Source organism: Nannobrachium achirus (assembly GCF_963921795.1).
Source record: "Nannobrachium achirus genome assembly, chromosome: 16".
In the NCBI taxonomy this organism is placed as follows: domain Eukaryota; kingdom Metazoa; phylum Chordata; class Actinopteri; order Myctophiformes; family Myctophidae; genus Nannobrachium; species Nannobrachium achirus.
The window spans coordinates 54,740,859-54,768,062 of NC_137823.1; the positions used below are offsets into that span (position 1 = coordinate 54,740,859).

Genomic DNA, 27,204 nt, shown 5'->3' on the forward strand with positions numbered 1-27,204 from the left:
TATTTCGCCCCATAAGCCATACATGGATCACACTCCTGCCTTGTACCCTACTCACATATGCTACTAATGCATCAGTTATCTACCGTTCATTTTAGATAATGTTGATTGTTAATTTCTGTGATCATCCCGGTATTTAGTAATATATTGTGTGAGAGCCATACTTTTTTTTTTTTTTTTTTTTGGATGCAATTGTTTTTATATGCAATGAATGAATACTGTACATGTGGACTTTGTGAGATGTAAAGAGTGTGTACGTATGATATTGATAGTGTACATCCACTGACTGAAGTGATTTCCAGAGTGGTGATTAGTGAGGAAAAAGTATTTCTTTCAACTTGGTTGGTCACGGTTTGAAGAACACAGTAGTCCTGTCATTATATGAATTGCAATAGTAGCAAACTCAACTGATTCTGTATCCTCATTATGTCCTTAGTGAGGGAAAAAAAGTCCCAAGGAATCCCATCGGGGCAATGTTTTGAAAACGACCTACCTACCTTCACTTACTATACACTACACTATAAAGGAAAATATGACTCCCAAAAAAATCTGCTTTAAGTGGGATTTGAGGGGTCAAACTAGGGGTTTTTAATTATTCTGATTCCATTGCAAGCATTTGTTTTGCATGAAAAACATTCCTTGGGCTAAAAACGGACCCCAAAAGACTGTGAAAATTGATGACTCATCACTAAACCATCATTTTGAGGGGCCATTTCTTGCCCAAGGAATGTTTTTCGTGCAAAACAAATGCTTGCAATGGATTCAGAATAATTAAAAACCCCTAGTTTGACCCCTCACATCCCACTTAAAGCAGATTTTTTTGGGGAGTAATTTTTTCCTTTATAGTGTAGTGTATAGTAAGTGAAGGTAGGTAGGTCGTTTTCCAAACTTTGCCCCGATGGGATTCCTTGGGACTTTTTTTCCCTCACTAAGGACATATTGAGGATACAAAATCAGTTGAGTTTGCTACTATTGCAATTTGTTTTAGGTTTAGCCTAATTTTGGCCTAAAATTACTGGACTACAGGTCTTTCTGTTGTGACCGTGGCCAAGTTATGCTCTGTTGTACGATAGTGTTGCGCACCGCAAGTAGCTCATCTACAAGTTCACAACGTGTCCCATCCATGATGCGTTGGGAGCTTGTAGATCGGCTATGTTATGTGCGTGACACCAACATAGGACAAAGTATAAATCATGCTTTATGCTTTATGTGATGTACAGCCTGCAAGCAGCTGTGTTGCATACTGAGGCAACATCTCTTTTTGTCTTTAAATGACCGTTAGTGTGGTTAAAAATGTATTTTTATTTTAGGTCTGATGATTCGATGTTCAAGAATTGCATTGGCTTTGTATTGCATATTGGATGGGATGTGTGGACTGACAAATAAAAGTGGTACATTTCTTACATGGACAAGGTTCTTTTGGTTTTATTTTACAGTAAGCAAGTCTTGACTCCATAATGCTCCATTTTGGGGAAAACATCAAAACCTGATCACTCGCTCGCTCTGAAATACAGAAATATAGAACATCCAAGCAACCAAGGACAAGCTTATTTCAAAGTGAAACGTGCCATATGTGATTTCCTTTTGTTAAAAGAAGTTTTAAAGATCTTTATTCTGACAGTAGTCGTTCACTAACTGAGGTCTCCCTGTCTCTAGCTCTTTAATAAACAGAAACTCTATTTTCAGGTCAGGATTCCTTATGAGTAGTATACAGAAGTTCAAGGTAATTCACCTAATTAATCATTCTTCATTCAGAATACTGTCATGGTTGAAAATCCTCAAGTACATAGTCCTAGGTGTGTGTGTTGTAGTTCTGAAATCCTCCTGAGGGGGGCAATGTGACTCCCTCATCTGTGTCTTGTTTAGCAGAGTCAGGCAATGTCCATGGCTTCAAACAGTGGCCTACCTGAGACAGAGAGAGGAATTAGCAGAGGTGGAAAGCAACTGTTTACAAGAACTTTTAAGTTATACTTCTGCTTGGTAGACTACTTTCCGAAAGCCAAGAATTACATTTACAAATAAAATAAAACAATTATATGTGACATGCACAAAATAACAATGCCAAGGTTGATGTGTTTAAAGACTAAAATGGTCATCTCAATTATAGCAATCAAACTAATCAATATAACCAATAATGAAATGAAATCGACGATTAATTTTTATCAAAACAATCGATTGTGTGTGAAATAAAAGTACTTATGTTCTTCCAAAAAATATATACTGTGTTGGCCGAATTACAATCTCACAGCGTGCCGTGATCCGATAAGCTCACGATGCAACAAGCTAGATAAGCAATTTATTGACTGTTGAACAAAGTAAGGCTTAAGGGATTAATCACACTGATTGATTTAGATAATTTATTTTATATTGCTTCTCGATGATTCGATTAATTGAGAAAAGTAATCGACTGAATAATCTCTACGAAAATAATCCATAGTTGCAGCCCTTCTTTCAATCTACAAGTACAAAGAGCATTGCCCCCCACTCTCTGTGTGTGCAGTCTTAATGGTAGCAGCCTACTACAGGAAATAGATGCAACAGATCAGGACAGAAATTAGCTGCATGCATGATTTGAGGCATTTTGTTCCAAAAATGTGTTATGCAAAAGTTGACCCGCTGGTGGCGCTATAACAGGCCAATGTGAGAAGGGAGGCATCTGTTCCTTGACCTAGTGGGAATGTGCTTGCAAGATTTCACGCATATCGCAGGCTGTATTCATGAATTAATTTAAAAATAAAGTGTGCATGCGTGTGTGCGTGCGTGAATGAATGAATAAATAATAAAGTGTGCGTGCGTGCGTGCGTGCGTGCGTGCGTGCGTGCGTGCGTGCGTGCGTGCGCGCGCGTTCGCTCGCACGCACGCACGCACGCACGTGTGTGCACGTGCACTTTATTTATTTATTCATTCATTCATTGAATGAATGCGTTCGTGGAACGAATGCTCACTACGGTCATCTGTATTTTTTAAGCCCTGGGAAACCCACCTTAACGCCCTCATTAGCATAATGTATGCAAGCATAATGTATGCGCAACACGCCCACACGCATTTCCAAACCATGCACCAGCCCCAATTTTCATACGTCGACTAAGCTCCTCCCCTTCATTTACATACGGTCGTCTGCATTTTTTACGCACTGGGAAACCCACCTTAACGCCCTCATTAGCATAATGTATGCGAGCATAATGTCTGCAAACCACGCCCACACGCATTTCCAAACCATGCCCCGCCCCCAATTTGCATACGTCGACTAAGCTCCTCCCCTTCATTTACATACGGTCGTCTGCATATTTTACGCGCTGGGAAACGCCACTTAACAGCCTCATTAGCATAATTTATGCGAACCACACCCACACACATTTCCAAACCATGCACCGCCCCCAATTTTCATACGTCGACTAAGCTCCTCCCCTTCATTTACATACGGTCGTCTAAATTTTTTACGCGCTGGGAAACCCACCTTAACGCCCTCATTAGCATAATGTATGCGAGCATAATGTCTGCAAACCACGCCCACACGCATTTCCAAACCATGCCCCGCCCCCAATTTGCATACGTCGACTAAGCTCCTCCCCTTCATTTACATACGGTCGTCTGCATATTTTACGCGCTGGGAAACGCCACTTAACAGCCTCATTAGCATAATTTATGCGAACCACACCCACACACATTTCCAAACCATGCACCGCCCCCAATTTTCATACGTCGACTAAGCTCCTCCCCTTCATTTACATACGGTCGTCTAAATTTTTTACGCGCTGGGAAACCCACCTTAACGCCCTCATTAGCATAATGTATGCGAGCATAATGTCTGAAAACCACGCCCACACGCATTTCCAAACCATGCCCCGCCCCCAATTTGCATACGTCGACTAAGCTCCTCCCCTTCATTTACATACGGTCGTCTGCATATTTTACGCGCTGGGAAACGCCACTTAACAGCCTCATTAGCAAAATTTATGCGAACCACACCCACACACATTTCCAAACCATGCACCGCCCCCAATTTTCATACGTCGACTAAGCTCCTCCCCTTCATTTACATTCGGTCGTCTGCATTTTTTACGCGCTGGGAAACCCACCTTAACGCCCTCATTAGCATAATGTATGCAAGCATAATGTATGCGAACCATACACAAACGCATTTCCAAACCATGCCCCGCCCCCAATTTGCATACGTCGACTAAGCTCCTCCCCTTCATTTACATACGGTCGTCTACATTTTTTACGCGCTGGGAAACGCCACTTAACAGCCTCATTTACATAATTAATGCAGACCACACCCCAACCTCATTTACATAATTAATGCAGACTCATTTACATAAAAATCAGGCTCGCCGCCCCGCACACGATGACACCCTCGGGGACCCCCGCTATTTAATTATGTATTTATTTAGAAGAAAGGAAGGAAGAAAGAAAGAAAGAAAGAAAGAAAGAAAGAAAGAAAGAAAGAAAGGAAGGAAGGAAGGAAGGAAGGAAGGAAGGAAGGAAGGAAGGAAGGAAGGAAAGAAAGAAAGAAAGAATTTGCCTAAATTTACGGGGTTCTTAACGAGGAGGCAGTTAATTAATTAATTAATTAATTAATTGAGGCGCACACGCACGCACGCACCACGCCCACACGCATTTCCAAACCATGCCCCGCCCCCCCATTTGCATAAGTCGGCTTAATTTACATAATTAATGCGTGCGACGCCCACAAAACTCATTACGTTAGGCCCACTCGTTAAGTCAGAGTCCTCCCTCTTGTTGAAACCACGCCCACTCGTTAATAGCAGATCTACAAGCTCACAACGCGTCTTGATGCGACGCGTTGTGAGCTTGTAGTTGAAACCACGCCCACTCGTTAAGTTCGACTCCACCCCTTGTATTTGCGTGTAATTACCACGTCAGCGCGGTGACGAGAACGCTTGTCATGCGGCCTCATTTACAGGAAGGAAGGAAGGAAGGAAGGAAGGAAGGAAGGAAGGAAGGAAGGAAGGAAGGAAGGAAGGAAGAAAGAAAGAATTTGCCTAAATGTGTGGGGTTCTTAACGAGGAGGCAGTAATTACGCACGCACGCACGCACGCACGCACGCATGCATGCATGCATGCACACACACACACACACACACACACACACACACACACACACACACACACACACACACACACACACTTTCTTTGTTTATTTATTTATTTATTCATGTGTTCGTTCATTCATTATATATTTATTTATTTATTTAAATACTCTGTTGCTAGTATCCACAACTTTCCAACATCCCATAATGCATTGCGCAGAAGTTGGATGGAGCTTCCGTGAGCTTGTATGTGGTATTTAATACCAGTAACACGAGAAGCCAGACAGCGAGTTTGGAGACGGTAGCACGCTGCAAACCGGAGTTATGGCTCTTTAAAGCCCAGCCGATCGATAGGCAGACGCCTGGGGGGGGGGGGGCGGAGTCCAGGGGCGGAAATAAATAAATAATTAATTACATAAATAATCAGTCTCGGAAACAGTCAGGAAATAAATAAATAAATAAATAATCAGTCTCGGAAACATAGTCGGGAAATAAATAAATAAATAAATAAATAATCAGTCTCGGAAACATAGTCGGGAAATAAATAATTAAACCAGTAAGACTCCCTAATATATACTGACTGCGTAGCGATTTGCGTGATTTTAGGGCAAAATCTGTAGGAGTAGTGTCCAAAAATGGGTTTTAAAAAATCGGCCTGAAGGTGGCGCTACATGGGACAGATCCAAACCCACATTTACCCAAAACAGCTGATCCACAAGCCCACATGCAGCCTTGTAGATCGGCTGTTTTTATTGTTTTATTTTTTAAATTGTTTCCCCCTGACTTGGAAATAAGCCAAAAACATTACTAGGATCTCCTTTTAGTTGAGTTTGTACCAAATCATGTTTATTACGTATCTATCTATCTCCCTATCAATTCGTCACATGCATTCACATTGCACTGAACGCACGCACGCACGCACGCTGCGCAGGTCAGCTCAGCAGGCTTTTTTTTTTTTTTTTTTTTTTCCACAGAGCTCCAGACTCAGACACCGACGTCTCGGAGGGCACCCAAGCCGGACTGCGTGCTCTGGCAGCGGCCGCGAAGCGGCCGCGGCCTCCCCAACCCACTGGAGCCAGGTAGAGTCTGGTGAAATAAAACCAATCAGTAGGTCCCCATCAACAGATGTCGCTGTAGCCAAGGAATTCACACCCAGCCTGCTCACCTGACCAGGAAGTCCAACCAGTCTGTGTTGGAGAAGGTTAAACTGCTCCACGTTGTCACAGTAATCATTGCTATAGAGTGCTTGTTCAGTAACAGTGTTAAACGGCTCTATATTGTGACAGGAATCCTTCCCACCGAGTGTTTGTTCACTAACAGTGTTACAGTGTGATATGAAAGAATCCACATGAGGGCAGTGTTTCCATTCTCAACTCACTGAGTTGAACAGAGGGCGGAACCCAATGCAATAACAAGTCACGTCAATGTCAGCATTTTTTTTCCTTCTCTCTCTCTTTTTGGCAACATTTTTTAAATCATTTTTTTAAATCATTTCACAATGTAAAAACAAAAATCCTTTTGAGAAAAATGTAATGACCTATACACAGTATCTATAGGCTGTGTCTGTGTATATTCTGAGTGTAGATGTTGTTGTACTTTAACCACTTAAGCCCTGTGTCAGGGGTTCCCAAACCTTTTTGTCTCAGGGCACCCCATGAATATTTTTTTAATCCGAGGCACCCCTACATTATAATTTTCACTCCCAGCACCTTATATTTATAGCATATAGTCGTTGTCGGGTGGAAACCTTGTATGTCCAAAACTGTTTTGTATTTATCATCTATAAAATGTACTTGCGAGGCGTTGTGTGCTTGTAGATCGGCTATTTCCACTACCTTTTTTAAGTATAAAGTTTCAAATATGTCAGTAATTTCTTTGTATATTTAAGTTATGTGTCATAATTGCCATGTGCAACTTCAAAAGCCTAAAAGCCAAACAGAAATGTAATTGTCAACGACAAAAACACAATTAAATTGTTAATCGCAATTATTTGAGTGACAATTAATCGTCATGTTAAAATGTCATAATCGCGACTAGTTCTGATCTGAACATTGTTTATCTTTGTGTTTAGATTCACCACAAAACACCTGAACGACGAGTCCACTCCGAAGAACATTCGAACAATGCTCCAGTAACCTTTTCCTTTTTTTATATATATATATATTAATAAACATGAAGAGGATCGATTTACTGACCTCAGAAAGATGTATATGTTTACATTATTTAAAGAAGACAAAAGACTCGATGTTAATACTTGTGTGTATTTACATATTAGTCATTCCCTCCAAGTCACTGAAACCCACTGAACATGTACCATTTCCACAGCAAAAACTGTTTACCGAAGCACAGATACCTAACATACCTTCAGCCTTATATACACCACAACTTGCCCGCCAATTCTATGAATGAGGAGTTGAGTGTGATGTCCATCTTAACAAGTTTAAACTTAAGTAAAGATAATATATAGCATACCAACACATACTTCGTAGAATGATTGTTGGGGGGGAAATGGCTTGGAGTGAGAGAATTTATTATAGTTGTGATTTTAAGAGTGATTTAAAGGGTGACTGACTGAGTTATCTATAAACACGTTCAGTGAATTGGCTTTTTAACAACATGACACTTATTTTCTCAAGTAAATTCATGTTGGATTTATTGTCTGCCGTGTTTTTGACACCGGCATGTTGCACTCTTTCCAGCTGTTAGGTTCGACTTTTTAGAGCAAAGCCCCCTGCCATCAAGCTCACCTGTTCAAAACAATCAAACATACCTATACCGCTATTATGATGTAATAACGATTATTGTCATTGCTAGTTTGCAAATTAAATGTTGCCAATCATTTGATGTCAGTTTGTTGTGATGTATTGGGCTAGGCTGTGATGACGGAAGAGGCGGTAGCCTACTGTATAATATGTGCGCCACCAGAAATAAATCTACCAACCAAAAGTTTTTTTCATTTGTTGTATGGCAAAGCTCAGAGTGATGCATTTAGTGTATTGTCATGTTTAAAAGTATGGAGTATTCTTCCTCTCTTCGTCGTCTGTGTGGCTTTTGTAAAAACAAATTCTAACGTTTTTTTCTTTTACAAAACACGCAAGCTTTAATTCTGAATAAATTCCTCTTTTGTATGAGCAAAAAAAAGAAAAACATGTTTTGTGAACTCTGCTCAGGTAGAGAGATTTGTAATTGTGATGAATGGTGTAAAGTGTTTTTTAAACCACTGAAACCCTCTATACTAAACTGGACCTGAGTTGCCTTTGTACTTGGTCCCTTCTTTTCCCCCCCTCTACACCAAATCTCTTAACCAGAAATAGACGGTCTACCGATCAGCTATTTTTTGGCTAATGTTCCCCCCCCAGAATGAATGCTGGGGTTTTAAACTTTCAGGAAGGGGAACTAAGTAATTCCTCGTTTCCAAAGCAGGGGCCAAAATGGCCAATCAGGGCATACCTATTATTATGTCACTTTATTTTATACCCCAACCCCCAAAATACCTTTGAGTCTTGTCATTCAGCTTTCATTTGATCTGTTGTTATTCTGTCTATTGTCTCTGGTACCATTGTTGTTGTCTCTGCACCATACAGAACCTTAAGTCGCTGTTTGTGTTTTGGTTTCTTTTGACTCGATGAAAAACAGTGTCGACTTGGCCATGTGGCTTCTACCAAAACCATCCTCAGCAATCATGTTTGCCAGAGTTTTGTCCATACATTACATGGTGAGAGGTCGCTCATAGTGCCCGTCCAGAGCACAGTGGCACTTTTAGCTTGCCACGATTGAACAGGTGCCGTATAACCCCTAGGGAGGATAAGCTTGGAGGATGGCCAACCAGGGCAAGCTTATCACCCTCTTGGTTCTTTTCACTCCACTCACTCAGGGTAAATAAAGGATATATATACTATATATACTGTATATATGCCCTTCATTATAACTCAAGGTTGCTCTAATGGAGTGGCCCATGAATAAATAATGACGTTGACTACATTTCTCAGAATCAGACAATCTCATTATTATTGACTGTTGTACTTTATATTAATTTTCAAGTCTCATATTGTAGTTAATGAAGGGCAAATGCAGAGACAAAAGACAGGAACTCATTTGTATTCAAAGAAGCATCCTGGCAGCAACAAAACAAATCAAACGACTGAAGCCATTTTGTATTGAATATGAGTATTCTATTAGAATTAGAATAACACTCAACATGTTCACTTAGCGTCTCTCAACCAGGGCAGAGGGATAGAAAGGCAAGGCTCTCTTGTTGGCACAAACAGAATCATTCAGTACATTTACTGGTACTGTATAATGTATTGCAGAGATGGGTGAAGCTTCCCTGCTCATCCATCACTGGAGATCAATTGTAATCGGATCACTGGGCTTCAAAGTGCACTGAATTAGAGATGGACGTATTCCTTTAAAATCAATTAAAACGGAGAGTCAGGGACGAAACAAGATAGGTCACCACCAACCAGCTCCCAGATTAGATGGTAGGCATGGCAGCCAAAAAGGCAATGCAATAACAGCTAAAGGCAGCAGTCACAACGAACTTTAATTCTACCTTTGCAGGTGGATTCTGCCAATGCTTTTCAATGGGAAGAGAGGTGGGTTTCTTCAAAAAAAGGCTTTGAGTCCATTCCCATTGAAAAGCATTGGCAGAACTGGGTTCCCACAAATATTTAACAAGTAATTTCAAAAACTTTTCCAGAATATTCAACCCAATTTCCAGGACTATATAACAATAATTCAGCTCAATAACCGTCCGCTTACTCCTATGCGCAATGCCCAAAGACAGGTAGTGTATGCCAGTGGTTCTCAACATTTTCAGGCCGTGACCCCCGAAATAATCATGTTTTAACTGGGGACCCGGCACCCTGACGAGCACTAGGAGTTGAGGAATTTTGTATAACACGGTTCTGACGGTTCTGAAAATAGAACCGGTTCTGAAAATATCAGATTCTGAAAAATAGCGGTTCTGAAATAGCAGATCTACATGCTCACTGTGAGCATGTAGATCTGCTATTTTCACAATTTCTGCCTCTAATATTTGACAATTTGGCCAATGTTTAATTTGTCATTTCAGAGGTTTCAGGTTTCAGAGATTAACAAAATCAATAACCAAAGACAATACATAGCTATTTTTTTCCAAGACCTTCCAGGACCCTTGATAAATTCCAAAACTTTTCCAGCACTGGAAAGATATTTTTCTATTTCAAAATAGTTCCTGGAATTTCACGACCGTGGGAACCCTGGCAGAATCTGCCCGCACAGTTAGGTAGAATCTTTGTAAAGTTTGTTGTGACCACACCCTAAAAGTGTTTTTATTTTATTTATAAATTCACACTACAGCTGGAATATGTATTTTTTATTGACCAATCAAATCATATTGCTTGTCTAGAATGAACTTGCGTGGCCAATCAACAAAGGACCGTTCCATCCACCTACATGCTTCTAATCACTGGTGTAGGAATACATGCAGGGGCGTCACACCAAATTCTGGGCCCTGGGTACAAGGATTCACTGCGGGGCCCCCCATGAATGTTAACTATTGAAAAATAGCAGATCTACAAGCTCACAGCGCGGCACCGAGTGCCGCGCTGCGAGCTTGTAGATCTGCTATTTTTGAAAAATTGTGGAAATGTGTGCCAAGAAACCTATGTTTCCATGTCAGTGATGCTCAAACTTTTTCATGTGAAGGATCCCCCATCTCAAAATATTTAGTTCCAGGGACCCCCCAGAAGCAAATTTTGAGTTACAAATGTTCACTTAAAAAATACATATATTCAAAGATTTGCGCACATTTTCACGACTTTTTCAAAAATAGCAGATCTACAAGCTCGCAGCGCAGCACTCGGTGCCGCGCTGTGAGCTTGTATATCTGCTATTTTTCAATAGATAAAGTTACTAGGGCCCCTCCACCTAGGGCCCTGGTAACTCAGTCCCACTTTCCTACCCCTGGTGACGCCCCTGTATACATGCTACCAACTGCCTTAAATCCTTAACGTCTGATTTCGTCGTACGAATAAACTAAGCATTATTGTAAACTGGCAAATAATGGAAGTACTAACCTACTAAATTTGTAACATGAATACATCATCGGTATCTCAGTTTCTTGTTGAATAATGACGTGTGCTTCTTCAGTTGAGCTTTATTGTATTTCGCCCCATAAGCCATACATGGATCACACTCCTGCCTTGTACCCTACTCACATATGCTACTAATGCATCAGTTATCTACCGTTCATTTTAGATAATGTTGATTGTTAATTTCCTTGATCATCCCGGTATTTAGTAATATATTGTGTGAGAGCCATACTTTTTTGTTGTTGTTTTTTGGATGCAATTGTTTTTATATGCAATGAATGAATACTGTACACGTGGACTTTGTGAGATGTAAAGAGTGTGTACGTATGATATTGATAGTGTACATCCACTGACTGAAGTGATTTCCAGAGTGGTGATTAGTGAGGAAAAAGTATTTCTTTCAACTTGGTTGGTCACGGTTTGAAGAACACAGTAGTCCTGTCATTATATGAATTGCAATAGTAGCAAACTCAACTGATTCTGTATCCTCATTATGTCCTTAGTGAGGGAAAAAAGTCCCAAGGAATCCCATCGGGGCAAAGTTTTGAAAACGACCTACCTACCTTCACCTACTATACACTACACTATAAAGGAAAATATGACTCCCAAAGAAATCTGCTTTAAGTGGGATTTGAGGGGTCAAACTAGGGGTTTTTAATTATTCTGAATCCATTGCAAGCATTTGTTTTGCATGAAAAACATTCCTTGGGCTAAAAACGGACCCCAAAAGACTGTGAAAATTGATGACTCATCACTAAACCATCATTTTGAGGGGCCATTTCTTGCCCAAGGAATGTTTTTTGTGCAAAACAAATGCTTGCAATGGATTCAGAATAATTAAAAACCCCTAGTTTGACCCCTCACATCCCACTTAAAGCAGATTTTTTTGGGAGTAATTTTTTCCTTTATAGTGTAGTGTATAGTAAGTGAAGGTAGGTAGGTCGTTTTCCAAACTTTGCCCCGATGGGATTCCTTGGGACTTTTTTTTCCCTCACTAAGGACATGAGGATACAAAATCAGTTGAGTTTGCTACTATTGCAATTTGTTTTAGGTTTAGCCTAATTTTGGCCTAAAATTACTGGACTACAGGTCTTTCTGTTGTGACCATGGCCAAGTTATGCTCTGTTGTACGATGGTGTTGCGCACCGCAAGTAGCTCATCTACAAGTTCACAACGTGTCCCATCCATGATGCGTTGGGAGCTTGTAGATCGGCTATGTTATGTGCGTGACACCAACATAGGACAAAGTATAAATCATGCTTTATGCTTTATGTGATGTACAGCCTGCAAGCAGCTGTGTTGCATACTGAGGCAACATCTCTTTTTGTCTTTAAATGACCGTTAGTGTGGTTAAAAATGTATTTTTATTTTAGGTCTGATGATTCGATGTTCAAGAATGGCAATGGCTTTGTATTGCATATTGGATGGGATGTGTGGACTGACAAATAAAAGTGGTACATTTCTTACATGGACAAGTGTTCTTTTGGTTTTATTTTACAGTAAGCAGGTCTTGACTCCATAATGCTCCATTTTGGGAAAACATCAAAACCTGATCACTCGCTCGCTCTGAAATACAGAAATATAGAACATCCAAGCAACCAAGGACAAGCTTATTTCAAAGTGAAATGTGCCATATGTGATTTCCTTTTGTTAAAAGAAGTTTTAAAGATCTTTATTCTGACAGTGACTACTAACTGAGGTCTCCCTGTCTCTAGCTCTTTAATAAACAGAAACCCTACTGTCAGGTCAGGATACCAGTTTCATACAATCAGGAGATCCTATAGTATCTATTATTTGGATTCCTTATGAGTAGTATACAGAAGTTCAAGGTAATTCACCTAATTAATCATTCTTCATTCAGAATACTGTCATGGTTGAAAATCCTCAAGTACATAGTCCTAGGTGTGTGTGTTGTAGTTCTGAAATCCTCCTGAGGGGGGCAATGTGACTCCCTCATCTGTGTCTTGTTTAGCAGAGTCAGGCAATGTCCATGGCTTCAAACAGTGGCCTACCTGAGACAGAGAGAGGAATTAGCAGAGGTGGAAAGCAACTGTTTACAAGAACTTTTAAGTTATACTTCTGCTTGGTAGACTACTTTCCGAAAGCCAAGAATTACATATTAGAAGTAAAATAAAACAATTATATGTGACATGCACAAAATAACAATGCCAAGGTTGATGTGTTTAAAGACTAAAATGGTCATCTCAATTATAGTAATATCAAACGAATCGATTTGACCAATAATGCAACATAATCGACGATTGATTTTGATCAAAACAATCGATTGTGTGTGAAATAAAAGTACTTATGTTCTTCCAAAAAATATATACTGTATTGGCCGAATTACAATCTCACAGCGTGCCGTGATCCGATAAGCTCACGATGCAACAAGCTAGATAAGCAATTTATTGACTGTTGAACAAAGTAAGGCTTAAGGGATTAATCACACTGATTGATTTAGATAATTTATTTTATATTGCTTCTCGATGATTCGATTAATTGAGAAAAGTAATCGACTGAATAATCTCTACAAAAATAATCCATAGTTGCAGCCCTTCTTTCAATCTACAAGTACAAAGAGCATTGCCCCCCACTCTCTGTGTGTCCAGTCTTACTGGGAGCTGTGCGATGTGAGCGCAGTGATGCCCTCAGTCCCTCCGTGCTCAGCCGAGGCACCGCTGACCTCACTGGCCCCGGGCGTATCCCAGCATTCCACTGGGCTGAGCACACCAGGCTCCTCGCTGCGTCCTTGGTCATGGGATAGTCCAGGCTGCGAGTGGCCCAGTCAGGTCTGCTCTGGTTGGGATGATGATGATGATGAAGAGGAGGAGGATGGGAGGGTGGTGGGGGGCTCGGGCTGGAGCTGAGGTCAAGGGACATAGTCATCTGAGACGAGACGGGAGAAAAGAAGAAAAGGGACATGGATGTTATATGTATGTACACACTTGTATATTGTACTATAGATAGATAGATAGATATATGAATGAATTTGCAGTCATCAGAACCATATGTTAATTTGGAATGTCAGTCATCAGAACAATGTTAATTTGAAATGTTTGAGGTAAGTGAATGAAAAACACTCTCACTCCCAGTAAAAGTACAGTCTACACTTTATAAGTAACAGTAGATCGGCATTAAGCACCTCAAGATATGTTTAAAACATTTGTGACAGCAGTTTTCAATGAAGTTTCTTTTTTTGGAGTAAGATCCCAGTTTGAATGCGACCCGATGTGCTTTACTGCATGTTACCCTCCCTCCCGTGCCTTTCATGTCACCCGTTTCGAATGATAATGCACTGAATGGGATTTTTTCACGTGTTTTCAGACGTTTCAATGCTGAAGTATCCGTACATTGATATCATTCGAAACGGGTGTTCAAGTTCACTATCCTACAGTATATCTGAATAAAGCATGAAATTCTAAAATTCTAAAAGTAGAGCCTAAACCATAATTATATGGAACATAAATAGTGTGCAACCAGACTATTGTTCTTGACCGAAACACAAACATTGCGTAAACATCCAACAACAACCAATCAGGAAGCAGCAAGAATATTACGGTCAACTTAGCCAATCAGGAAGCAGCATTCTCGGTGGCGTCACCATTATCGAGTAAGTCCATTGAGTTCAACCATTTGGTCAAGTTTCAAAAACATTTTTGGCTACAATACATAAGCAACAATACATAAGCAACAACAACACTCACAATTCCACAAATTGCATCTCTCTAGTTCTACTTTTATTCTATCCTCTCTGCAGGTTAGGGAGGAGCATTTCAACAGAGACTGAAGTGTTTGTTGCATATTCAACGTGCCTTTTCTTTCACCACCACCACCATCATCATCATTATTATTTTTTTCTTCCTTTGTCCTCCATCATCCTCCATTCTGTGTGGAACCAGTAATTTCCCTGTAATGGCTGGATAATGCACAGTGCATTATGCAGGGTGCCAGGGTGTCTCTGGGGACGCTTCCCCTGCAGAGTCAGGTAATGGGGGTCTCTCTGTTACAGTCAGGTTATCACCATAATGGATGTAAGTGCGCTGCTTTACCTACCAGCGACTTGGCTTTGCGTAGTTTATAATTGGCCTCAGACAAGGTTTTTTTCCTTGTGTTATCTGGGTCGGCCCTGTTAGTGGTGGTGTTGGGGGCCGCATATCTGCTTCTCATTTGCCTGTGGAGAGAGATTTAGAGCTGGTGAGTGGTGGTCACGTGCAGACCAGGGGAAACGATTCTCACGCTGCAGTATGCAGCAATAAAGCTCTATGAGGTAGGCAGGGTTCAATTTGTGGGGGGACTAAACTTAAAAACAGGCGAGATCCACTTAAGCCCTATATACTCGTACAGTATATATACGACACGGGTAAGTGACGAGTTGTGAGCTTGTAGATTTGTTATTTTCACTATTTAAGAAGCTCCTTAAAATGTAATATTTTGATCAAACGTAAATGTCATCGTAACATCAGAGAGCATACACTTCCCAAATAGAAATGCATGTATTTAGCCTGAAAAGAAGCAGGGATAAAACATATCTCCACCGGCCATACAAATGTATGACTGATCATCAAACCCTGGCATGGAGGTACAGTAATGGCTGCACAGTTAAAAGCAAAATACAACTTGAAAACTGTAAGTTGCTGTATTTTTACCATCAGAGGTGAAGTAAGTGTGCTTTGGACAGACATCAACATTCTTCACATCAGTGATAACAGTTTTGCTTACAATTTCCTAAAGGTAACTACTAATCCAATAACTACAAATTTCCCTTCACGCTGCCATTCCCACACTCTTGAATAGACAATATAGTCTCCAGAAGAGGACTTTATTGTGTGTTCAAACTAAGTGCTATAAAACAAAACGGCAATAAAAGCAAATTAAACCATCCGCTGTAACCTGAGGGAAGTGGTCTTACTGTGCTTGCTCGATGGGGTCCATGTTGGCCAGGTAGTTGAAGCGCAGGGTGTCTTTGGGGTGTCTGTCGGCATCTCTCCAGGGTGGCAGCCCAGTGGGAGGCTTCCCTGTCCCTGCCCCTAAGCCCCTCCCAGGGGTGCTCCTGCCTCGCTGGTTGGCGGGAGGCACTATGCGCACCTCGCTGGTGGCGGCTGGTTCAGCCGCTTCTGGCCTAGTGCTGCCGATGGCCGTCACCTCTGGAACCACAAACTGCTGCTGGACAGAAGGGCGCTGGAAGATTCCAACCCCACAAAGAGTCTCAATCACACAGAAATATACATACGTGGTGATCCTGCCAATTCTGATACTGGCAAAAGAACCTCTCTCTAGGGGAGCAAAAGTTAATCAAACTAATAGATTTAATCAATTCATTTAAAAATATATAAAATCATTGATTTTCAAATAAATCTTGATTTTCAAATAAAAATACAAATCTACAAGATTGCATCGATACTACATTGATTGATTGATTGAAGACTTTATTAGAAGTTTGCATAGGAAAAGGTACAGTTTCATGACAGTTCACTGGTACAAGGTCTACTAAAAGGAGATCCATGAAAAGACTAAGCTTATTTCCACTGGAAACCATTGAAGTATCTCATATAACATTGAATGACAGACAAATAGAACACAGTACTATGCAGTAGATATGTAAAGAAAAACAAAAAAGAAAACAGTAAGTCTAAACAAACAGTATATACAAAGAAGGGGGAGGGTAGGGTTGGGCTGGGTTCATTTTTTTACCAGTTGCGAACGGCTGCTGCCTGTAAGTGGTTTTTCAGGGCAATTTCAGGGCAATTTTAAAGGATGCTAGTGATCCTCACTCCTTTATGGCCAAGCTTATTTTTGCGTGACACCATTGTATAATGAGGTTAATCAGACTCATCGATTTAGTCTATTTAAAAGCATTTATTAGAGGGAAGAAATCTGGTTCATTCGTTGATATGTTTTTAAAAAAAAAAGGGTTCTTGATTATGCAATTAATCTAACAAAAGGGTTATCAGAAGTATAGCCTTGCTAGTATCATCTCCAAACCTGAGGCTTGCTGATCCACAGTTCCTGTACCATCTCTATGTAATGTCTCTTCCAGAGTCCCTGCTCAAAGGGCGTTGGGGAGAAGCTGATGCACCAGCCCAGCCTCAGACACTTGGACATCCACAGCTGGTCCAGCTCCACTATAGCGTTCCAGTGCCAACTCACCTGCACACAAATACACACACACGCGCACACACAGCTGATTAATTCTCACATATCGTCGTTGTTGGTATGTCCAACGTTTTGTTGTTCGTTTTCTATGATCATACAAGATCATATTTTCACTAGTTTTGTGTGACAGTCTTGTATGATGATGCTGGGCTTTGCTTTAGGAAAAAACGTACAAATTAGAAACTTGGAGATATAAGGTTTCTGCTCGACAGTGACGATATACATTATTTCCAATTCTATTCTTATTGATTTCAGTTTACAAAATACATTTGATACCCATCACTAGTAAAAGTACAACCGCACAAAGACCGTCCAATCCATCCTTTGAAGCAGATCAGTACCTGGGCACAGCGGCAGAGGCTGCGGGGGTCCAGGAAGGAGAACAGGTAGAGGGAGAGGACTCTGGGCAGCAGGCAGGTGAAGTCGGCGGCCTCCTGGGGCAGCCTGCTGCTCACACTGTGCTCCAGGTACCTGAGCTGGCCCACAGAACACCTGGACAGGAAGTCCTCCAACACGGCCTTCCTCTGGCCGTCCGACCACTTGTCAAACTGAGGTGTAGGAAGAGAGAGAATGAACCAGATAGCACAGAGTAGAAAATAATAGAATACTTCACCTGCACCACTTTGCATCTTCGAGTGAATTCATAGATTTCGTGCTGTGCCTTACAACTGTTCGCCAGAAATTTGATTTTTGTGCTTTTTTTTCCCCGGTGAGCATAAGACATCAAGTAAAAACCTTTGCTTACTATTTCTGAATATGTGCTTTTGACTTACCCACTTTTCCAAAAGGTTTCGTCTCTCCATGAATACCTGAGGAAGAGGCGTCGTAAAAGTAATCATAAGTGACCACAATCATTATAATGAACAATGATGATGGGTAATTATATTTTCAATGCTTCAATCTGAATCAAGATGAAATGGCAAAAACGGGAAAAGACAAAGGCACTTTGTCAAAATGAAAAGTGTTTATTTGAATGGCTAGAATATAAAAGGACACCCACGCACTGTGGTGCAAAGCCTTCATCAGGGTGACTGATAAACTGCACTCAGCCGCAACGCGTGGTGGGTGTCTCTTTTATTTATTCTTGCCATGCGTTAGCCATTCAAAAAATAAAGCCTTTTCATTTTTCCACAAGAGTCTTTTCCCTTTTGTACCATTTACCTTGTTTGGGATTTTTCATTCTTTTCCAAAAAGATGTGCTGTGCTCCTCTTTTTGAGCGGTGGTAGACCGCTCCATAGCATGGCCGTGTGTGTATCCGTGTATGTATGTATGTATGTATGTATGTATGTGTGTATGTAGCCTGAACTACCACTCAGTGACCAGAGAGGGTGCTCTTGAGTCTAGTCTGAGCATCAACTGCAATATTCTCTCTCTCTCTCTCTCTCGCACACACACACACACACACACACACACACACACACACACACACACACACACACACACACACACACACACACACACACACACACACACACACACACACACACACACACACACACACACACAGAGCTCAGTTCACACGGGTGTGATTTTTTTCTGACCTTATGCAGCATTCAACCACACTGTCATTCCTGCTTATGTTGTTGCATGTTATAAATAAACCTGTATAACACCATATGCTCCCTGAGGCTCCAGTGGCCCACAACTTATTCAGATTAAAAACATTATTATACAGACACTTTCGTCAACCTTTTAACATGTAATACTTCCGTCAAACCTATAATGGATATTTCCATAGATTTACAGGACTTTGTCTGTACCATTTACGAACACTTCAATCCTGATATGGAGAATTCTGTAGATTCTCTATTGAGATGAGCCCACTCAGCAAAATATGCCCATAGATCCCTGATCCATATCTTGGAATGCCCATATATGGACATACTGTGTCAGTCAGTCTCATGTGGTATGATGTCAGACACTTATGATGTCAGTTATGTTTTGCTTTTAAAATACCTTATTTTACCCTTCAGAAACGGGAAGGGAAAATAAGCCTTGGCTTCAGCCTACACCTTTTTGGTGCCACTAGTATTAGTGGACTAAATTGTGCGTATGTATTTCTGCTCCTTTAAATGGACCGAAATAAAGATTTACTACTAAAACTACATTTATTTTGCTGTCAAAATTACAAAATAACACGGCACAAAAGGGACACATACCAGATGCAAAGGCCTCCATGCCAGTATACCATTCTTCCACCTTGGCATGCACAGCCTTCTGCCATATAAATGTGTTCACCATGTGGTCTTCCTTCTGTAAAAGGGTTGTTCCGAGTTGGATTTCTGTTGTCGTTTGTCCCTTTTTTGTTCTTTTTGGGAATATCATTGAAAATACCCAGCTTGTAGATCTGTGTGCAAATCCCTCAATATATGCACCACTGATATAGAACATTATTTTCAGAAAACTGAAAAAGACATTTTTAGAATCTGACCCTCAGGTCTTAGTGGGTTTTAACATACAGTAGCCTGCCCTACAGTAAGGAATTCAGACCTAGAACTTTGGAAGAAATATTGTAGACACATTGTGCATGTTTCATAGATTTATTAGAAATCTAAACTATACAGTACAATAATTCAGGCCTCGAACACATGGCCTATAAAACCAGAAGTGCATAGAGTAAAAAAGAAGTGCATAGAGTAGACATGTTGTGCATTATCAGAAAACATATTTTTTTTAAAACATTTTTGAAATTGTCAGAACAACTGATTTAGAAGGTATTTGTAAAATCTGGTCTAGGTCTATGGGTTAAAATATCTATATAAATATAATTTACAGTACATCTTAAAATGTCCCATTGCCATGGACATTTATGCCCTCATGTGTGTTCAGTTCTCCAAGTGGAATCTAGGAGCTCTGTGGGTTCCTAAATTGACCCATAAAAGTCTGTAACTCTAACAGCATACAAATGGAACCAAATGAACCCTGACGGGCTCATTTGGTTCCATTTGTACACTGGGAAGACCTTGGAATTTGAAAGTTTGAGAAACACTGCATTATTTGGTCGGGTTGAAACAGTACTGTCTCTCGATTCCAACACACTCACCTGATTGACCTGAACAGGGCGAGGACCAACCCAACGCCAGCCAACCCAGCCACTGTCATCAGCAGCATGCTCCTCACTGTGGACTCTGGGTCCGACACGCGGAAGAACTCCACGAAACCATCCCACGCATTGTTCTTGACCAACCACTCCCGTTGGTGGGTGAGGAGGTACGTGGAGATCTCCTGTGCCACCAGTGCAACGCACCGTTCCCTGTCATCCTTCTTCAACTGCTGGCACACGACTGCCCCGAAGGCCACCAGGGTGGCAACGTGACCCCAGCTTGTGGTGCCATCGCGGCTGAAGATCTCTGCCGCTACTGCAACCACGCCGCTCATGTCATCATCCCCTCGCTCGTCCAACTTCAGTTTGCGGATAATACCGTTGAACAAGTACTGGTGATTTTCGACGGTCTTCTCCACAACTCGCTTCATGGTTGAATGAGCTTCGCTTTGACGTCTCCTCCTGCTTGGTTGAGAGGATGATGATGACACGCCTGCAAAGTCCATGAGGAAACTGCTGATTAGAAGTCTGGTGTCACTTTCCAAGAGCTCGTCCCCTGCTGCTGCTGTTACTGGAGCACTGGGTTGGTCGATTTCACAGTCCAGCTCCGTGGAGGTGCACTGCAAAGAGCTACTAGTAGTGTCCGTGTCACAGAGCTCATGTAGCGAGGCAGATAAAGTGCATATTACAGGTGAATCGTTCACTTGCGGATACAAGCACCAAAATTGGCACACATACTCCTTAGGCATTGCTCTTTTCAGAAAACCATCTGGCCAAAAAAGAAATCAAGATGGCGGCCAATTTTCATGATGGCCGCCATTGAATATACAGTAATCTTGCATTCCGCAATAAAATCCCATAGACTTGTCCTATTTGAATAATTTTGGTGTCAAATCATACATTTATCACTATGTAGAATCCAAATTTGGACCCATGGACTTACTCAATGGCTTCCTTGTACCATATATCAGTCCCGGAATCTTAATATTCTGCTAATAGTGTGGTGCGATGCGTCCAAAAAACAGCTCCCGTAGGATTTTTGTGCTAAAATTGATCTTTTTGCAGATCCTGGTTCTATAGAGTCCAAACTATGAGAAAATGATGGGTGTCAACTTTTCCGGACCCCCACCCCCTTTCTGGGGGTCATCTAGTTTGGGACCTGCATGCCAGAACAGTACGCCAGCCAGTTAATGTCCAATTTTCTTAATATTAGGGTTGTTTTGTAGGTTTTAAAACATTCTGAGTTCATTTATTACACTTTTGAAGCAGCCAGAATAAGCTTTCTGACTTTTGGTTGGGGTCTTTCCTCACCTGGGACCCCCCCAGATGGACCCCTGAGCCTATCTCAGTACTCGCTCTGCTCCTGCTCCAGAACAATGTCATATTAGATCATAATTGAAGCATAAACTTTTTTTCTGAAAACAAAAAAAAAGTAGTAACAAATACCAGGGGTCTTCCACAGGGGCTTCGGGACCCCTGGGGGTCCTCGGAGTTACTACCTAGTGTGATAAGAAGTGTACTTCTAAGGATTTCTTTGCTAAAATGTATTTTTTTACTGCTTTGGCATTTATAGGGACCAAACTGTCAGAAAATGATGGGTGTCAGATTTTCCTGACCCCAGCCCCCTTTCTGGGGGGTCATCTATGTTAGGACCTCGCAGAACAGTATGTCAGCCAGTTAATGTCCAATTCTCATAATATTAGAGTTGTTTTGAAGGTTTTAAAACATTCTAAGTTCATATATTGCACTTTTGAAGCAGCCAGAATAACCTTTATGACTTTTGGTGGGGGTCTCTCCTCACCTGGGACCCCCGGAATGACCCCTGAGCCTATCTCAGTACAGTCCTTGCTCTGCTCCTGCTCCAGAACAATTAGATCATACTTGAAGCATAAAAGCTTTTGTACCTGTACCTGGGCTCTGTAGCTAATACCAGGGGTCTTCCACAGGGTCCGGGACCCCCAGGTGTCCTCAGCGTTACTACAGGGGGCCATCCAAACGGCTGTTTACCCATATATGGAGACCCCCTGGTACCCATATATGGAGGTCCATGTACTGTATATGGAGATATGCTGTGAGAGCCCAAACATGCTTACTCAGTTATTTGTTATGTGAAAGTACTATGATGTCCATGAAAAACTGACAACATACCCTTTTATGCCCATACATGGAGATCCCTGTCTGTAGAACCAGTCACACAGATATGGGCTGTCTTGGCCATCTGTCTTGGCCATATATGGATTCTGTTAGTGTGGTATGTGGCCAATGTGTCCTCCATATATGGGCATTCCCATATGAAGTCCTGTTAGATATGGGCTTAATATTGAAGACATCAGGGAACTCCATATATGGACCTTGTCATACATCTTGAATCTATGACCTCAGCATCAAAGGCTGGATTGGGGTATGTCCCTGTGACAAACTATTATCATGTCCACTAGGGGTACTTAATGTACATCAAGCAGCCTCACAGAAACAGGACATAGACTCCTGCCCTATGAGCCTCAGGGCTGGGCAGTGGGTTGCCTTTGGCCAAAGACAGAACTTAAAGTGGATTCTGTTCATGACCTGTGTTGCACTCTTGCAGAAAAGAGCAAAGGGATGCTCTTCTTCCATGCCTTCACTGGCTGCGATGTTGTTTCAGCATTCCGCGTAAAGGGGAAGAAGTCTGCGTGGCAAACCTGGAATGTTTGTGATGAGGCTTCTGGTGTCTTCAGCAAACTCAGCCATTACCCACCTGTAGTGGATGATGAAGACCTGAAAACCTTGGAGAAGTTTGTGGTCATGATGTACGACCGATCCAGCACAGCTGAAGGTGTCAATGATGCGAGGTTGGACTTGTTTGCTCGGAAGCAGAGGCCATACGAAGCCATTCCTCCAACGCAAGCAGCACTGAAGCAACATGTGAAGCGCGCTTCCTATCAAGCGGCCTGCATCTGGAGTCAGTCAACAGTATGTCAACCAGAAATGCAGACTCCTGACAACTGGGGCTGGACCAAGAAAGGAGATCTGTGGCAGATTGATTGGACTGAGCTCCCACCCATTGCAGAGAGTTGCCAGCAGCTGACCAAGTGTGGATGCAAGTTGGAATGCTGCAGTCGATGCAAATGCTACCACTTTGGTCTGACCTGCACGGCACTGTGCAGCTGCAGGTGCGAGGTTTAGAAGCGTTGTAGTATAGGCCTACTATACTATTGTACTATACTGCCTAGGCCCTAGAAAAAAAGAAAAAAAAAGAAAAGACAAAAAAAAAACTACCTCCTGCCTCGACGGGATCATCACCTTATCGTGGTGAGGCAGTTTGCGTGTCTCCATGACCCCCAGAGCTATGTCGGCAGGAGTCTTGTACTCCTGTACTCCTGGCAGGGTTACCCAAGTCGAAAAGGTCGAAGAATAGAGACTAGACAAAGAGTGATCCCACGGCGCTATTATATCTACCATGCATTTTAGCCGCGTCAGCCGCTGTGCATTGAAATCCGCTCTGTTGAGTTACTACATTACTACATTACCCCCCCCCCCCCCCCACACACACACACACACACACACACACACACACACACACACACACACATACACACTATAAACCTCTAACAATACTAAGATATACACTACCACCCATTTTATCCGAGTCAGACATAACACAAACCTCTAATTTAGCAGAATATTAGGATTCCGGGACTGATATATGGTACAAGGAAGCCAGTGAGTAAGTCCATGGGTACAAATTTGGATTCTACATAGTGAAAAATGTATGATTTGACACCAAGATCATTCAAATAGGACAGGTCTATGGTATTTTATGGCGGCCATCTTGAAAAATGGCCGCCATCTTGAAATTTGATTTGGCCAGATGGTTTTATGAAAAGAGCAATCCCTAAGGAGTATGTGTGCCAATTTTGGTGCTTGTATCCGCAAGTGAACGATTATTTCTGTTATCTGCCCAGCTATGCTGAGAGTCACCAAGAGGCGACAGTTGAGGTCGGAGGAGAGTCGATGCAACCGTGTTGAGAAGAACAACTCGTCTGTAACGAGACGTTTCCCCGGCCGCCGTCGCCGTGCACGACGACGGGCCCTCCTCCTGCAACGGCTCCGTTTCCAGCAGGCATGATGACGACGAGAAGTTCCTCCTCGACGGCAACTGAAGGTAGTTTTGAGCACTTCTCTGGCAAATGCATGGTTGTTGTCGTCTTGTCGACGCTTTGAACGTTTATCATCTCAAAAGAAGATAACTGTAAGCGGCAGATAGATGTCGTTGGCAGTGTCGTTGGGCTGGTTCTGTTCTGTAAGCTCGCTCCGTGTTGATCTGATTGCTTTCTGACAGAGGTGTGCGTTGTTAGCTCGCTGGAAACCGTTTTAAATGTCTGTTGTGCGACGCGCGTGCGGCTTCCCTCTGACGTGTCATGTGAAATGAGCCAATCCGCGACGTCAGCAGAAGCCACGCCCACGCATGCCTTAAAAGGTAAACAAACACCGGCATTCTTTCTGAAAACTGAGCAGTGTGATTATGATCCGGTTTCCGGGTTGTTTGTTTGTTGGGGGGGATAAACTAATGCGAAAAAGTTATAATTTACCAAACGATTATTAATTATACACCAAAAAGAAACGAAACAATTATACCAACCCCATTTTAAACAAGGGGAATCATTTTGGAGGTGCACGACGCCGCCGGAGGTTCCGTTCGTGTGTTCCGTCCGGTAATAGGTTCCGACCAGGTAAATAATCTGCAATGAATCATTGAGTGAAAACAAACTACTAAACAGACCGCGCATTTATTTATGAACAGTGACACTGCCGTTAGCTTGCAAAGCTAACTCACCATGTTTAGGTTTCGAGCGAGAATTGCCCTGCTGAATTATCGCACATAAACAGACAAGTTTTGTTTACATTCAAACGTCATAACGTTACACAATTTGCCAATGTTGCCATCCAGTGGTTATTGTTGGTATTGCTACGAGAGGTCAAAGGAGAACAAAGTCAGGGGAGAACAAAGTAACTTGTCTAACCATCTAAGTAACCACACAGCACAGGACTAACTAACCACAGGACTCTACAACTGAACTCTTGTTCAAAAGTAATGTGTAAATAATTAGGATATTAAGGGTGGGTGTCACAATTCCCCAAATCAATGTAAATTTTGATTACATTTTTCAATCAAAACATTTTAATCCTGGTGTCTTTTTGCAAGTGATGAAACTTGAGCTGTTGTACCCTTTTGCCATCTCTAGTGGCTCTTTCAACTGCAGTGTGCACTCTTCACATCAAACAGAAGGTGCAATGTCTTCAAGCTGATAGCAACTTGACTTGTACTTCAATTTCATGGTGACAAATCTCTTTTCCCCCCATTTCAATCAATTTTCGTGACACCCAATCTTGCCTTGCACATTTCTTTTTTTTACCCCCATATTTCCTCAAATTAACCTGATGCAGGCTATCATGACGTCACTTTTTGAACACTTTTATAAAAATGCCTTAGACAGTACCATGATTTTCAGCATCGGTGGTCCCAGTAGGGGACGAAAGCAAATATTTGACACACCAATGCAAATCCATCCAATATTTTATTGAATAAAGCTCAACATAAACCTTTACAAAATGTTTCTCCCCTGTGAAAAAGAATCTGCAATATGTGCAACCACATATGTGCAACCACAACAACCCATATGCTTGCGATACCCAAGCATTATAATTCAAAACAAAACAACACTTTGGATGGATCAGCAAGTAGCCTACTGTATAATTTAGAATTGATAACCATAACATCACCTGTCAATGTATACATCAAAGTGCTCTACTTAACAGAACACATTCTACCAAAAATGTGGATACTTGCATGTCCCTCAAAGCCACAACGTATTCCACCCTGGCAAGGGAAAGTTGTATTCTTTTAACAGCCTAAATGGAATCTTATCAAATGGGCTCAACTGTATATGGAAATAACAGCACTTCACCATGGTGCTGCACTTCCATATTCATACTTAGCCCTAAAATGGAGAGCATTTTACCTTTCACCTGATCTGAGTCAATTGGTGTTGCAAATGTGTTTGAGACACTACCATATTTTTATGTTCATATTTGAAAAGAAAATCTGCAATATTAATAGAATGGACCTACTTTTTAAACTTTGAGAATATCTCTGATAACTTACAAACCCGCCAATACCAGTGAAAGCTAATTATAGAGTTGAGTTGACGGAAGTGTCCATATAATAACGGACAATGTACTGGCAGCAAATTACCGGTACTTTTTCAGTTTTTAAACAGAATCTGTTCTTACAGTGACTGGCTAATTTAGCTATTTGTCATAAGATTTATCATAATATGAAGTATAGGGCAGGCTATAGGACCTGAAGTGGATCTAAGCAAACAGTGATAAGATGCCAGATGACTGACTTACATTGATGTTGGACAGCTGGTGGTTGAGAGGTGTCCAGGCACTCATCTTGGTCTGCATCTTAGCAGAGCTCAGAGATGTTCTGGGTGCAAGTGGCATTCTTCTGTTCCACTGAGTCTGCTACTGTAATGAGGTGATTGAGGTAGCAGCACTGTAGCTCACAGTGTAGTGTTTTCCACTTTTCCCTGTAGGCCTACATATAAGAATGCATTCAAATGAATAGACAAACTAAAACCTTGTAAAACAAACCATGCTTCATGAACATGTTTTGTGTGTCTCCACTCAGTTCAGTTTCAGTTTAGGCATTTAGCAGACGCTTTTAATCCAAAGCGACTTACAATATAAGCAAGCAGGTAATACACATCACTAATAGTGATGTGTATTACCTGCTTGCTTATACACTATACTAAGCAGATAATATGTCAGTTGGACTACATTAACAACAATATAACAAATGCATAGGAATATCAATCTAGAAAAAAAAAACTCACTCATC

The 27,204-nt window shown here is 41.6% G+C and overlaps 1 protein-coding gene across 1 annotated transcript; it reads right to left on the reverse strand.

Annotated features, from left to right (window-relative positions):
• Positions 1 to 13,101: 13,101 nt before the first annotated feature.
• fbxo16 (F-box protein 16) lies at positions 13,102 to 26,807 on the reverse strand (the record flags this gene model as incomplete). The annotated part of the gene is made up of 8 exons (XM_080745038.1): positions 13,102 to 13,136; positions 13,740 to 14,010; positions 15,178 to 15,295; positions 16,034 to 16,302; positions 17,107 to 17,271; positions 17,619 to 17,825; positions 18,051 to 18,086; positions 26,712 to 26,807. The coding sequence occupies 8 exons, from the start codon at positions 26,805 to 26,807 to the stop codon at positions 13,102 to 13,104; spliced, it is 1,197 nt and encodes a 398-aa protein (XP_080601164.1).
• Between the last annotated feature and the right edge of the window lie 397 nt (positions 26,808 to 27,204).